The following is a 15856-nucleotide window of genomic DNA, read 5'->3' as shown; positions in this document are numbered from 1 at the left end:
TCTAGTCTCTCTATATATCTGTAATTAAATATGTATTTTTCCAAAGACGCCGATGCCGTCCCCACCTTCGAATTCCCTGGATCCACTGGGGCTGGACCCCGGCATCATCCGGTCTTCTTCTGAGTGTTCTGCCAGTTGATGTCCCCCTCATCCTGAATGCACACGGTTCTCCAAACTTCGAGAAAATCAAAGAGACTGATGCAGAGTACATCATGAGAAATGCTGGGCTGGAAGAAACACAAGCTGGAATCAAGATTGCCGGGAGAAATATCAATAACCTGATATGCAGAAGACACCACCCTTATGGCAGAAAGTGAAGAGGAACTAAAAAGCCTCTTGATGAAAGTGAAAGAGGAGAGTGAAAAAGTTGGCCTAAAGCTCAACATTCAGAAAATGAAGATCATGGCATCCGGTCCCATCACTTCATGGGAAATAGATGGGGAAACAGTGGAGACAGTGTCAGACTTTATTTTGGGGGGCTCCAAAATCACTGCAGATGGTGACTGCAGCCATGAAATTCAAAGACGCTTACTCCTTGGAAGAAAAGTTATGACCAACCTAGACAGTATATTCGAAAGCAGAGACATTACTTTGCCGACTAAGGTCCGTCTAGTCAAGGCTATGGTTTTTCCTGTGGTCGTGTATGGATGTAGAGTTGGACTGTGAAGAAAGCTGAGCACCAAAGAATTGATGCTTTTGAACTGTGGTGTTGGAGAAGACTCTTGAGAATAAGCTGAAACTCCAATACTTTGGCCAACTCTCATGTAAAGAGTTGACTCATTGGGAAAGACCCTGATGCTGGGAGGGATTGGGGACAGGAGCAGAAGAGGACGACAGAGGATGAGATGGCTGGATGGCATCACTGACTCGGTGGACGTGTTTGACTGAAATCCGGGAGTTGGTGATGGACAGGGAGGCCTGACGTGCTGTGATTCATGGGGTTGCAAAGAGTTGGACATGACTGAGCGACTGAACTGAAATGAACTGATACAGTCTTTAGGGGGCTTCCCAGGTGGCTCAGTGATAAAGAACCTGCCTACCAGTGCAGCAGACGCAGAAGACGTGGGTTTAATCCCTGGGTCAGGAAAAGCCTCTAGAGTAGGAAATATCAGCTGGCTCCAGTATTCTTACTTGGAAAATTTCATGGACAGAAGAGTCTGGAGGGCCACAGCCCACAGGGTCCCAAAGAGTCGGACTGTGCAGGCATGCATGCTATCTTTAACATTTCACAGAAGCCTAGAAATTTTGTGGCAAGAAAACTGTTAACACCAAGGAGAAATCCAGAAAATATACCTGAAACTTTTGTGGATGCAGGAGTCCATGCCTCCATCTTCCTGGGTATACAAACTGTGCATTCTATGTGCTCACTCAGTCATGTTCGAGTCTGTGGCCCCATGGACTGCAGCCCACCAGGCTCCTCTGTCCACGGGATTTTCCAGGCAAGAACACTGAAGCCGGTTGCCATTTACTACTCCAGAGGATCTTCCCAACCCAGAGATCAAAACTGCATCTCTCGCGTCTCCTGCATTAGTAGGCAGACTCTTTACCACTAGCATCATCTGGAAAGCCCATGCATTCTGTATTTCTGCATAATTTCCAGAAGCTAAGTGAGTCCTCACCTCACATCTTTCATCTGTGTATCACTTACCTCTCCACACATCCCACTCCAACAACAACTGCAAAGAATGAAGAGGGAGCTGAAGGCAGCTGGTGGCCAAGTTTCTCTCCCTTCATTATGTCAAAATCTAACAATAATCACCCCTCAAATCTACCCTCAGACATCCCATTCCTCACCATTAAATAGGTTTATGTAAAAGAGATGTGCTATACACATGATATAAAATAAAAACAGCACTGGTAATACATCGATGGAAATTTTCATTTTTATTGATAAAGCATGATTTCCTATTGAATACATAATCAAGTATAATTAACAATATAACAATACTCTAACATTTAAAATTTAAGCTTTCAGAATCACCCTGGTTCAATACATAAAGCTTTAGTTTCTGTGAAAATGTTTTATTTCAATAGTATCCTTCTTATATGCAAACAAGGTCTTAAAATAGATTTATGAATAAAATTTTATAAAGCCTACTGTGTACAGAAGAAATGGACTCTACCACATCAACTGCACCTCAGTAAAAATCCAAAACATAAAGGTGTGAAGGACCAGAATAGAGCCATAGTCTATTAAATCTATCAAAGATAAATCTTAAGGATCTGTAAGTAGAACATGGAACTATCCTCTACCACTGATTCAATACCCTGACAGAAGAGTGGTAAATCACGGCCTCATGACATGGAATTTTTCTTAAATATGTACCAATATCATCTTTATTACAAAGACATACACATACCAATGTGTAAGTGTCCTGTGAAGTGAGAAACTCAGAAATCACCCAAGCAATATCTATTTTCCTGTATTATAACTCCTGAAATAAACCGCAACATTTTATGAGATGATACATGTGGCACTGTCTTCTGATGAGGCACCTGAAAACACAACTCAATGGCTAGAGATAGTTTTGAAACAAGCCTACACACAACTGATATAGTCTTCATTAAAAATGTATATTTATCGCTTAGTTCCCTGAAGAAAGTAGTGATGAAAATAACTGCACCTCAAATTACTCCCAATATACAACTTAAGATATTTAATATTAACATGAATATCAATTGAGTAGATGACAGGAAATTTTTAACTTCTTAAATGTGCTAGGCTTTACTGGAATTTGAAAACAAACAAAAAATAGAATATTCTTCTAATAGAAGCCTCTTAGGGTATATAAGGGTATATATATATATATATATTTGTATTTTTAGGGTATATAAGGTTCTGAAGCTTCTCCAAGAGTCAGTCCACTAACTCTCAAATTTACAAAATGCAAGAAAATGATGCACCCACAAATAAGTAATGGCACCTGGATTCATGGGAGCTGCTTAACGAGCTCCAAGTAAGTACTGTCTTTGTGATAAAGAACCTTGTCAGGAGGTATTTACAACATATTTTTATAAAAATCAGTATTAAACTTCAATAAAGCAAATTAGAAGTGAGGTTGTTACCAAAAAAACTCCAGATTACATGCTGGAAGACTAATAAAACAGCTCCTTTAAAGAATGATAAGGAAAAATCATAGCTCCAATTTTTAAAACTGGATGGTCAACATGTTGAATGATATCAAAATGAATGATATCAAAATAATTGAACTGGATCAAAATAATCAAAATAAAGATTACTAGCATTCTGTTGCCAGAATATTTGTAACTAAATTTAACATAAAAAGAAATTATGGTTAAATATAACCTTTTTTAAAAAAATTATTACACTCAGGCTCAAAAAATGGAAGCAGGGAGAATTATGCTATGTACAATTCTGAAAATTCCCACATGTAGAATATAGCATTGCATATGTAAGTAACAAACTGTTAGGCAATAAGCATATATCTGGATTTTAACACAATGTTCCACAAATTACAATATAACCAAAATACCAAACCAAAGTTATTGTTAGAGTATTTTTAAAAACATAAAGTATAATAGGACAATACAATAAGAGGAATTTTTTCATTGACCCAACATATTTTAATGGGTTTTAATTACCTTTTTAGAATTATAACTGAAGGCAGTAACATGTTGAAACCAAATATAATAGCGTTGATCTGTCATTGAATTTATGTGGCTACTAGTTATTCCCAACATTCCATGTCTGGAACCCCTGGCCAGTCAAAACTAGAAGCAACATATGCTGGTGTCTTAATAATGAGGTTCCCACTCAGCAGGAAAGAAGGAGAGACTTCAGATTTATATCAGTAAATGAAATTGAGGGCACTGGAGAAGTTTCACCATCAGGAAAGTAAAAGGCAAAAAACATGGTTTTTAGTATTGTTACTCATACTAAGTGCAGAAAAAAGTTAATAATGTCAATTCCTGCTACTACTGCTCTCCTGTAACCCAGATGCCTGTGGCTTTTTTGGACCCTTTCATCCCAGCCCATGGCTGTCACAGACTCTGCCTCCAAGAGGCATCCCCACTGCCCACACACCTCCAACCACCGACCACCCTCTCCCGACTCCGTCCGCTCCAGCTCTTCCTCCTCAATCCCATCCTCCTCCTTTCAATACATTTTAATACATCTATAATGTATTTTTAATACATTAAAATATTAGTTACAAGGCAAGTGTTTAACCTGAACTCTGAAATAATTCACACAAAAAATATCAGATCTCTAGTTTTTAAATGAGGAAATAGTTTTAAAAAGCTACACCGTCTTCCAATGGCTTTCCATTCTTGTGTTCCCTAAGATTCTATACTTGAAGTCAGGTATGAACAGTGTTTTAGCTACAGAATCGAAAGGTATTGATGGGTAGTATGAGTTTCTCTGGGCAGCGGGACTGGGGAGGCAGGATCCTTTGCCAACACCCTCCTCCAAGTTCACTTTAAGATACTTTCACCAAAGAAGTCCTAACATATAAAAGCCAAAAATCCCACACAGGAAGGCCCAAACCCAAGTGTCTTTTTCAGATCAGACTATTTCAGAGGGGTAACACAAAGTAAAAACTTTTCCCCACTTGAAAGTATATACCCTAATTTTCTTTATTTAACTGCTCTCTCTCCATAGACCACAGTCTAAGAATCTATTTCCTAAATTCAGATTTCAAGCTTTAAAAACCTGAATATTAGTAATTCCTACCTTTGTGTCCAAAATATCCATAAGCAATCCATGAATATCCACTCCACTGTAATTTCTTTAAATTCACTAAAATAAAAACATTCTTTTCAAAATTCACTTTAAAATATATTATTTGTATATTTTAATTTTGGATTTATTTCTAAACAGCTGAAAATACTATAACGCAGCTTCTTTGCAGCCCATAACAATTACATTTCTACATCTCCTTGAGACAAATGCTGGGTTTAGGAGTAAAATTAAACCACTTTTTAGATTTAATAAAAGATCTTAAAATATTTCAACGTTTTTCAAATGGAAAGAAGAAAGAAAGAAGGGAAGGAAAGGAAGAATGAAAAAAGAAAGAGGTGAGAAAAGAGGACAAACAAGAAAGAGAGAAGAAAGGAATCTTTCTTTAAAACGTCACTCACATAAATGAGTATTATCCTTCTGAATACCAGGTAACCAACGAGCCAGATGCTCAAAATTCAAGAATCTTCTGTAAGGTTCAGAGCATGCATTAGATGTCAGTGGACAGCTGGTGATCTGACGCTCAGACACCTGAATCTAGAAGGTTCCACAGGACCCTGGCCAACAGTGTACAGCACTTCACATCTCTCTGACCCCCATCAAGCCCCAGCTTCTTTCCCAGACCACAGGGAGGTCAGTCTGCTGCAATTCATACAGGATTTGGTTGTGTCCCCCTGGTGGCTCAGATGGTAAAGAATCCACCTGCAATGCAGGAGACCTAGGTTCAAGCCCTCGGTTGGGAAAATCCCCAGGAGAAGGGAATGGCTACCCACTCCAGCATTCTTGGGGAGAATTCCATGGACAGAGGAGCCTGGTGGGCTACAGTCCATGGGGTCGTAAAGAGTCAGACATGACTGAGTGACTAACACTTTCACTTTCCAACTGAGCATTGCCCATGACTCACGTGTCTCCTGGTCTAGGATCTTCCTGTCCAAGTCCCATAAGGCACGTGTGGCAATGCTCTCTGACCCTCAGCCTGAACAAAGCCTGTGTGGGGGGCTGGAGGCTGGGTACACAGAGAAAATCACCCAGGGCTCCTCTGATCACTTCCCAGTGACCTCAACCTCTGAGCCATGGGCAGCACAGTAAAGCCCAGTCTCTCTGCTTCCCTCCAGAGGGAAAACAGGCAAAAAGCAAGGGATCGGGTATGTGACTACATCTGAAGTAGAACATCATCATTATCCTTTAAAAAAGAAAAATCACCACCTCCATCCTAAAGAAAAACACTATATTTGATCAAGAAAGATGTTCTGAGACCATGGGCTTCCCAGGAGGCACTAGTGGGAAAGGACCTGTCTGCCAATGCAGGAGACATGGGTTCAATCCCTGGGTGGGGAAGATCCTCTGGAGGAGGGCATGGCAACCCACTCCAGTATTTTTGCCTGGAGAATCCCACGGACAGAGGAGCCTGGCGGGTTCATAGGATCAAAACGAGTCACACAGGACTGAAGCGACTTAGCACAGCAGAGCACAGCACTGAGACCGCTGGGGTGGGTGGGGTGGGCAGGGGTTTGTGGTAGATACAGAAGGCACAGAACAAGCTCTTCCCCTGGGCTTGTTTCACCGTTACTGCTAAAGCAGAGACTGACATATAGCAGTGCTTAAGAATCCAGGCTAACTCATTTCTTCTAGAAAATGAAAAGAATCATCTAAAATAATGCATTTATTCTGGAGAAAACAACACCTCCAAAAAAATCCTAAAAGATTTTAAGAGGGGGAAATAAGAGAATACAGCTGCAATAATCCTTATTTTTGTTCCACACAGAAGTCAGGGGGGAGTCTATGCAGCGACACATAGAAGGACCTGTTGTTATTAATACGTCTCCCCCACTTCTACCCCTCTCCCAACTCATAAAAAGAAAAACACTGATTTTTCTAAACAGAGGTAATATCTGATTATGAAGACAAGACAGTCGCATGTGGCTTTTGGAAATGCAAGTGTTTCACGGAGTCTTCAGGAATCAAATCACGGCCAACGCTGCAAGGAGAACAGAAGCGCGAGGCAGAGCAGGAGGAGGCCGGCGGTCAGGCGCGGGAGGCGGGCCGAGGCGGCGCGGTCGCAGGGGCCGCAGGCGAGCGCATCCCCGCAGAGGTCACAGGAGGTCAGCTGCGCTCTGGAGTTGTAGCTTCTCACGGCTCGCCGCCCTGTTCAAAGAGGCAGACGTTGCTTTAGATGCCTCCTGCGTTTAGAAACAGGTACTCTGCCAAAACGTAAGTGCCTTTGGATACACTTTTCTGAGTTTTCCGTTCTTCACATAATTTTAGTTTTCTTTACAAGAAAAACAGCAAAACTGCTCACAAGGAGCCCAAACTGCGAAGCAAGGCCAAGAGAGAAACAGTGCTTTCAAGTCCCGTTTCTGTACCACCAGCAGCTGGCCGGCATTAAAAGAGAAAAAAACAGACCCTAGCTGCACAGCTCAGGTCAAGTGCAACCTGAAACTCTTCCTGGATGTTTTAATCTCCTTGAGAGTTCATTTTTGGATGACATTTTCTATGCCTTCAAGTAAAGTTCTAATCATTAGAACTACTGAAGAGAAATATATTTACGTGGACTTTATTTTAAAATGCAAAAATATGAAAAGAACTCTGTGTCATGCCTCGTTTCAGTGTCTTAAAATGTTAAGCACATAGTCTCTAAAACTACTGAACTTGAGTAAATTTTATAGTACAACCTAATATTTTAAAAAATTAGATAAAGCACCAATAGCATTATAATAAACTCACTATAAAGCATAAATGATTTTTATTTTTACAGTTTTTAAGAAACTTTCTATTACCAACTTCCTTCATGGTTTTACATTGTTTTAAATTTTATAAATATGCTTTCTGACTCTAGGGTTTTTCAGAATGGGTTTTATTATCCTGATCTTACCCATGTTTTCATTTTAAATGCCCCCCAATACATAAGTCATTTTCCACAAAAAAAACTTTACAGAGACTGAATCTTTTTTGCTTCTTATATATTTAAAATGTTCTCCATACACCTGAGAAATATCAACTGGAGAATCTTTCAACTAGGTTATTAAATAAGAAATTTGGATAAATTCATTATTTTGTCACTGAGTCTCTAGCTGAGTGTTTCATCCTTTCACCAAAAAAAAAAAAAAAAATGCTGCATCAGTTTGTCCCCAGAATGTCCCACAAGAACTGGGTGAATGCTCTACCCCAACTCCAACAGGAAGCAAAAGATGAGAGGAACTGGCTTGTTGACTTAGGAGGAGAGCAAGGTGGTGCTACCTCTTGAATACCCTGTGAAGACTTCCAACCATATGGACAGGTTCCTCGTACTCTAAAATGTAATTATCTACAACTGCCTGGGACATGAAAATGTTCACGATTCTCATGCATTCTGATGATTCTGAGCCGCTAGGGGTGCTTATTCAGGATGAATGTGATTACAAGCAGAAACATTAGCCTGCAGGTCTCACACTGACAAAAAAAGTCACTCCCTGACTGAACGGAGATTTGTCCTGATCAGCTTAGATGATCTGCAAACCAGATCTCTCCTTTCACATTCTAAACTTCTAATACTTTATAAAGTAAAAGTTACCAGTAAAATCAAGAAGCTCAAGTCCTTTTTCAGACTATATTTTTCTTGAAATGATAAAAAAATCTGTTATAATAAATACATTTTACCAAAACAATCTCCCTCAGTGAAGAAACAGCTAAACTCCACTGAGGTTTGCCAACACGGATGGTGTTCACATTCTCCCCTGAAGAAGTCTTGTTTTAAAACCAGAACCAGATGGAGCAGGTGCTTGGAACAATGAAACAACCTTGGGAACTGAACATAACTGGACTCCCTGCATCAGGTTTGTTGTTTTAACTGTAAGTTGAAAACCTAAAATATTATGAGCAAAAACATCATTTTAATATATGCAAAGTGCTATCTTGTGATTATATTTTGTAAATTATCCATTGTTTTCATTTAAATGGAAAGCTCACCTGCTGCACCACCTCCTTCACCTCCTCAACTACACCCTCCCCCACAAAGCTAATCCAATAGATGGTCACTTTGAATGAATGAATGAATGCCTGGCTTAACTCCTGAAGTACTGGGAACTCCAGAACACACTTACTTGGTTCATAGTAGTCCACTATGGACACTGAAGCATCTTGTGTATTTGACACTCTAAAGCTTCTCACAGCAGGAATATCAACACAAAACTGGGTTTCATTTACCTTGAAAAATACAGAAGACTTTTAAAGAGGTGGCAGACTGTGTTCATGATAAAAGACATTTCTTTCTCTTATCATTTATCAAACAGTTATAGAAATTAACATTTAGGGAGCATTGCTACACACCCAGTACTATGGTAAGCACTTTACATAAATCACATCATTTGTTTTGTAAAACAATCTTTGCATGATCGGTATGGTTCTTACTTCCATTTTACTGAAACAGATACTGAGAATTAGAGTGGTCAAGGATGCAGGAGCCCAAGGTGCATGCCCCTGGTCTTGGTGCTTCACCAAAAACCCTCTCTCAGCCTTGCACCCCATCCTGGTTGCTGCTACTGACTCACCCCAGACCCCTTCTCTGAAGAATCACCCTCAGCTCATAGGAGTCACCTCATCCACTAAGTGAAGTAACCTCAGAGTCAGGGGGGCATAGCCCCCAACCAGTAAGGTACAAAAGGCCAGCCTCTTTGCCTCCAGGTAAGATACTTAATGCCAATCTGGCAAAAAATACTAGTTAAGTAATCTGAAATTAATACATTCCTTCAAACATTTCATTACATACCAATTAGCAGGAAGCAAAAAGTCAATCAGTCAAAATGTAACAGACAGTAAAACTAGCCATTAACAAGAACATCACAGACACAGGACAAACTCCAAACCTAATTACATTATTAAATATATAAACATTAAATGCATTTTTTAAACCCTAAATTAGGTCCATGACTGTCAAGCACTATTTAATATATGGAAATTACTGAACAGCAGAGAGACTTTGAATTCATTTTAACAGCTTTATAACCAAAGTAGTTTTTGAAGTCTTAAAACAAGGAGAATATTTAGGAACTAGCTTTTTAAAAGTAGAGTCACTGCTAAAGCAATATAATTCTGATTCACACTTTGCAAAACTGAAATAAGAAACATACGTATTCCCCCCTCATAAGCCTGGTGGGCTTACGTCTATGGCATCTATAGGCCATCTATGGGGTCGCACAGAGTCAGACACGACTGAAGTGACTTAGCAGCAGCAGCAGGATTTCATGTTGCTGCTGCTGCTGCTAAGTCACTTCAGTCGTGTCTGACTCTGTGCGACCCCATAGATGGCAGCCCACCAGGCTCCCCCATCCCTGGGATTCTCCAGGCAAGAACACTGGAGTGGGTTGCCATTTCCTTCTCCAATGCATGAAAGTGAAAAGTGAAAGTGAAGTCGCTCAGTCGGGTCCGACCCTCAGCGACCCCATGGACTGCAGCCTTCCAGGCTCCTCAGTCCATGGGATTTTCCAGGCAAGAGTACTGGAGTGGGGTGCCATTGCCTTCTCTGACATGAAATCCTAAGAACACTTAAAACTCAATTTCAACTCCACATATAAATTTCATGCAGATGTCAGAAGAATAAACTTAAGTGGCAGCAGTTTTGAGACATAACAAGTAGAGTCTTGAATTCCACACTAATCTTTCTCACAATATTTTATGCACCTTATTCCTGAATCAGTAATTTTCATACAGCAATAGGAAGAGTACATGAAAATAATATAATTATATTATATAATGATTTTCTGTAAAGACCAAACCTCTGAGAATATTCTATGTTCAAGCAGCTAACTTTTCAGTGCAGGAATGTTAACCCTCTGGGATGTATTAAACGCTTTTTCTCTCATGAAAGCCCCCTGCACTGGGTCTTCACTGCTGCTGCGGGCTTTCTCTAGCCGTGGCGAGCAGGGGCTCCTCTCCAGTTGGGATGTGCACTTCTCGTTGCAGCGGCTTCTCTTATTGCAGAGCACCAACTCTGGGTGACTCAGGCTTCTCTCCGGTTGCAGCTTGTGGGCTCTAGAACGTGGGCTCAGGAACTGTGGCACATATTGCCCCGTGGCATGTGGGATCCTAGTTCCAGACCAAGGATGGAACCTGGGTCCCTTGCATTGGCAGGAGGATTCTTAACCACTGAACCACTAGGGAAGTCCCTCATGAGCGTTTTAAAACATGTAACTAAAGCTTTCACCATCAGCAGCATTTAAATAAATATGTTCAGCAATTCCTTGAAGCACAGGAGTTCCCTATTTGAGATCTGGACTATATTTTGGAAAACATATCACAACAATTTCTGTGTTGGACATCTGGTATAAAGTAACAACTTCATTATCAAGACTTTTATTAGGCTCATCATTAATAGTAATTCTCTTTAATTTTATAATAATGTCTTGTTAGTGTTGACAATAGATGGTTGCCATGTGAAAGTCACTCAGGGACACCAAAAGCCAAAATAATGACATAAAGAAAACATAATAAAAGTGCTTCTGAACACAGTAAAGAGTGGTGCTGTCAGTGGTTACCGAGGTGAAACTTAGGTTTCATTACTTACAGAGTCTAAGTAGAGGTTGAGTTTCCCATGGTCATGTTCTACTTTTTTCACCGTATCACTCAGGGGAATGGCATCCGAGGACACAGTAAAACCACTGAGCAGGTTGACTTCCATAAGGGCCATGCCGCTTCTGGCTGGGCCCAGAAACCTAAGTCAAGGATGACAGGAGAGACAAAAACCCTTTAGGAAAAACCTACAGCTGTTGGCAAGCTATCTTCTTATAGAAACTAAAACTGCCAAGTGTTATTCCAAATATGTATTGTTTCGTTGAAATAAGTTACTGTAGAAAACTGTAAAAAGGTAACCCTTTCTTTACAGGTCTGAAATTCCTATAAGTTTCAACCACGTGAGGAAGAGAACAGTGGGTCCACCTGTCCGCCAACATGAAATGCCTACAACGCAGCTGGCTTAGGCCCTGGGCTGTAATGAGGGCAGCCTTTGCCCCTTCAGCAGGCAACTCTGTTTTCCAGTGGTTGATTCCAAACCGCACTGCATTTTTCATTTTCTCCAAAGTGGACTGCACTAAGTTCCCCGGCTCAAGGCTAGGAACTGAAAAAGAGGCATCATTTGACCAGTTAGCAGGAGATGGCGGCCAAGTCTTCAACAACCTTTTCTTCATCTGGTTTTAGAAAAAGAAGATCCAGTAGGGAAGGTCCTTCCCTTTCTTCTCCCACATACTTGGTGCAAATTTTGGATTTTCTTTGGTCACCTTGGGAGAATGACAAGCCCAGGGAAGTTTTATTACACTGCTTGTTTTCTAACCCTGCTCTACACATTGTAAGCATCAAAGCATCTGGGCACCAACAATGTTTTGTCTCCTTTAAAATAAATTTTTTCTAAAAAAAGACTAGGTGACAAGAGCTTTTACTTTGGATCTGAAGGAGCCCAGTGTCGTTACGGAAAGCAGTTTGTCTCCAAGGTGGAAGTCTCAGCATCATTCAGTTAAGTTCCTGTTGTCCTTTAAATGGCAAAAGCAAGAAGGGCCAGTAGAAAAACTTGCTTTTCAAAGCAGCAAACTGATGCCTGCCAAACATGACTGATTGAAAAGTCATACAGTACAAGTGCTAACTGTGGCTGGCTGGCAACCCCAGGCAGTCAAAACCATCTGCTGGTAATGTGCTCAAGAAGAGATGCTGTTGAAAACCAATATGGGCATTAAAATTGGAAGGGTTTTAGAGACGAGAAAAACAGCCAACCTGCCTAGATTTGATGACTGCAGTGTATCATCAGAAGTGCCTTAGCTGACCTGGTCTTTCCACCAGCCAGAGGCAGAATTTGTTAAACTGCCATGCCACAGAGAAACCCTGTCTGAGGTGAGTAAGAGCTTGGACCTTACTGACGAGAATAAAGTGCCTGAAACACCAGTTTTTCTTTTTATAAAGTGTCACTGAAAGAATTCATTTAGAATGCTATTTGTATTTCATAGCAGATTTTTCTCAGAAAACTAGTTGTAACATCTAAATCCTTTTTATAAAGCCCCCAACCCTGATTAAAACACTTACCTTCTCCAGATCCTACACACATACACACACACACACAAGATATAGATGTCCTCTACATAGCAAAGTTTGTTGCCCATCTGACTCCTGATGCTGGAAGAAGATTTGGAATCCTGCATTTTTACCTGAGCCCCTTATAGTGAAGCCCCATCATGGTCTGAATCTCAGTTTCACTTCTGTGTCTTCACCTGACCTCCCTAAGAGGTAAAATCCATCTCATTGCCCCATAAGAGCAATTTTCCCTTTTCAAAACTAGAATTTTATTGACTTGCTCTAGGCAGCTCCTTGCAGGAAACCACCCTCCTCAGGAAAGCTCTTTTCTTGTCATTTTAGCAAAGCTGTATTGTGATTAACCTTAAACCAGGCACCCCCACGTTCTGCTCACCTCTGGCCCAAGCACACTTCTCAAATCTTTTGATCACACAGTATCTTGCCTAACCTGTTGGTTCTTTCCATAGATCAAAGGAGTACAAATGAAGAATAAATCATTAACAGATGGCCAGATCTCTTCCCTAGCTTCTTTAGTAATCTCATGAACAAAATGTGTGAACAAGACAGCACCTAGAGGAAGATCATAAGACGTCAACAAACCTGCGTGCAGGGCGAGGTGGTGATGGCTCTGACTCCCATCTCAATGACTGACTGAGACTGTTTTCCCAGTTTCCCTCTAAAAACCATTACTACTGAGCAGAATCCTCAGGGCTGGTCTCAGGACATGAGTCCACCTTCTCCCCAGACTGCTAGTTTTTCTTATTAAAGCGTCTTTCCTTTTGACCAGCAACTGTCTCTTGGATATTGATTTCTAAACAGCCAGCAGCCAGATCAGTAACATTGTTTTCAGGAATCATTTTTATTAATTTTTGTCTCCTCTTTCAAATGTGAAGATAAGGCTATATCTTTTTGGCTAACCTTAATATTCCAAATCCTGACACTACATAGTGGAAACTCAGCCAATATTTATTTACTGAGTGAATGAATGACTAAAGGAGTGAATGAGAAAAGCAGGGATAATAATAGTACCAACTTTATAGAATAACTCTAAGGATTAAACGAGTTGCATGTGCAAGTCATGGTGCAATGCCTAGCATGTAAGTTTGTGATAAATGCAGATACTGTGCTGTGCTTAGTCACTCAGTTGTATCCAACTCTTTGCGACACCATGGACACTAGCCCGCCAGGCTCCTCTGTCCATGGGGATTCTCCAGGCAAGAATACTGGAGTGGGTTGCCATGCCCTCCTCCAGGGGATCTTCCCAACCCAGGGATCAAACCCAGGTCTCCCGCATTGCAGGCGGATTCTTTACTGCCTGAGCTACTGGGGAAGCCCAAATGCGGGTGGGTGTTGTTTAAATAATAATAATAATAACTTGATGTTGTTATTCTGGAACAGAGCCCAGTTTCAATCTTAGTGGAGTATAATGGGAGTCCTATTTTCTCAGCTAAAAAGGAAGCCACTGCAGAGATTCTGATATCCCCGTGCTGCTGGTTCAAAATGCCCAAATAGGTGAGGAAGGGGGCAAACACATGTGGTAATTTATACTAAAATCAGGAACAAGGAGACCCAAGATAGTAGGAATGGTAGCAGTAATGAAAAAGACTGGGTTCAGGCAATGGCTAAGAAGACTGGCCACCTGGAGGAACACCTAGAGATGACCTTAGGAGGACCTGGAGGCTCAGCATCACATCAGTGACATCCAGCCCACCAAGAGTCCAAGGTCAATCAGATGCGATAGTAAGTAAGTGTTCGCCCTTCAGTCATGTCTGACTCTTCGCAACCCCATGGACAACTCCCGCCAGGCTCCTCTGTCCATGTAATTCTCCAGGCAAGGGTACTGAAGTCAGTAACCATTCCCTTCTCCAGGGGATCTTCCTGACCCAGTGATGAAACCTGGGTCTCCTACATTGAAGGCAGATTCTTTACTGTCTGAGCCACCAGGAAAGCCCAATCAGACACTATGGGATATTTTAAAAGGGCAGGCAGCAGCTCGTCAAGATCAGTGCATAACAGGGTAACACCCAGCTTAACCACAGTAGACTGACAAAGAGGAAACTATCAAGTCTCTTGATTCGAGAACTTCCTGAAGGAGTTGCTCTCAAACTGCTGTATGCATCAGAATAAGCAAGAAGGCTGAAGGTGGCTTCACAGACCCTGAATCTGTGAAGTCAGTAGTCTTGAAGTGGATACTTTTTGCTTAACAAAATCCTCAGATGCTCTGGTGGGAAGGAAATGGCCACCCACTCCAGTGTTCTCGCCTGGAGAATCCCAGGGACGGGGGAGCCTGGTGGGCTGCTGTCTGTGGGGTCGCACAGAGTCAGACACAACCGAAGGGACTTAGCAGCAGCAGCAGCAGATGCTCTGGACACAGACCAAATTTAATAGTCACTTTATTAAATGCTCCCAGAAGCTGTAAGTGCCTAAATATCCAATGCAAAGATCTTCTAAATCAGAGTTATTTCACTGTGTCTAAAAAAACTAGGCTCCTCATTGAACTTGCACACTTTTATGAAGCTCTGAGTTAGGTGCATAAAACAAAAAGTTAAATGTGAATCTGGAATAATTGCTTAACGGAAAAATGACCAATGAAAAGAAATAATCTATTCTGGAGTATTAATCATGATTCATTAAGGTTTTTGAATGGAAATAGTGGCAGACTTTATTTTCTTAGGCTCCAAAATCACTGCAGATGGTGACTGTAGCCACAAAATTAAAAGACGCTTGCTCCTTGGAAGAAAAGCTATGACAAATCTAAGTAGCATATTAAAGCAGCAATATCACTTTGCCAACAAAGATCCATATAGTCAAAGCTATGGTTTTTCCAGTAGTCATGTAGAGATGTGATAGTTGGACCATAAAAAAGGCTGAGTGCCGAAGACCTGATGCTTTTGAACTATGGTGCTGGAGAAGACTCTTGAGAGTCCCTTGTTCAGCAAGGCAGTCAAACCAGTCCGTCCTAAAGGAAGTCAACCTGAATATTCATTGGAAGGGCTGATGCTGAAGCTGAAGCTCCAATACTTGGGCTACCTGATGCAAAGATCCAGCTCACTGGAAAAGACCCTGATGCTGGGAAGAACTGAAGGCAGGAAGAGAAGGGGATGACAGAGGGTGAGATGGTTGGACAAT

At 41.2% G+C, this 15856-nt stretch overlaps 1 protein-coding gene across 1 annotated transcript in view; it reads right to left on the bottom strand.

Moving 5' to 3' along the window:
- Window positions 1–1865: 1865 nt before the first annotated feature.
- Window positions 1866–15856, bottom strand: part of LOC120862891 (CD109 antigen-like) — a 143541-nt gene continuing 129550 nt past the window's right edge. Inside the window, exons 31-33 of the mRNA XM_040239044.1 lie at window positions 11238–11385; window positions 8779–8881; window positions 1866–6844 (exon numbers count right to left, since the gene is read on the bottom strand). Coding sequence (XP_040094978.1) covers window positions 6666–6844; window positions 8779–8881; window positions 11238–11385 — 430 coding nt within the window. The 3' untranslated portion in view covers window positions 1866–6665. The remainder of the gene's footprint in view (window positions 6845–8778; window positions 8882–11237; window positions 11386–15856) is intronic.

This window comes from Oryx dammah, unplaced genomic scaffold (assembly GCF_014754425.2).
Source record: "Oryx dammah isolate SB20612 unplaced genomic scaffold, SCBI_Odam_1.1 HiC_scaffold_4, whole genome shotgun sequence".
Taxonomy (NCBI): Eukaryota; Metazoa; Chordata; class Mammalia; order Artiodactyla; family Bovidae; genus Oryx; species Oryx dammah.
The sequence above is the reverse complement of the archived record's forward strand: the minus strand, read 5'-3'. Positions and strand labels throughout refer to the sequence as shown.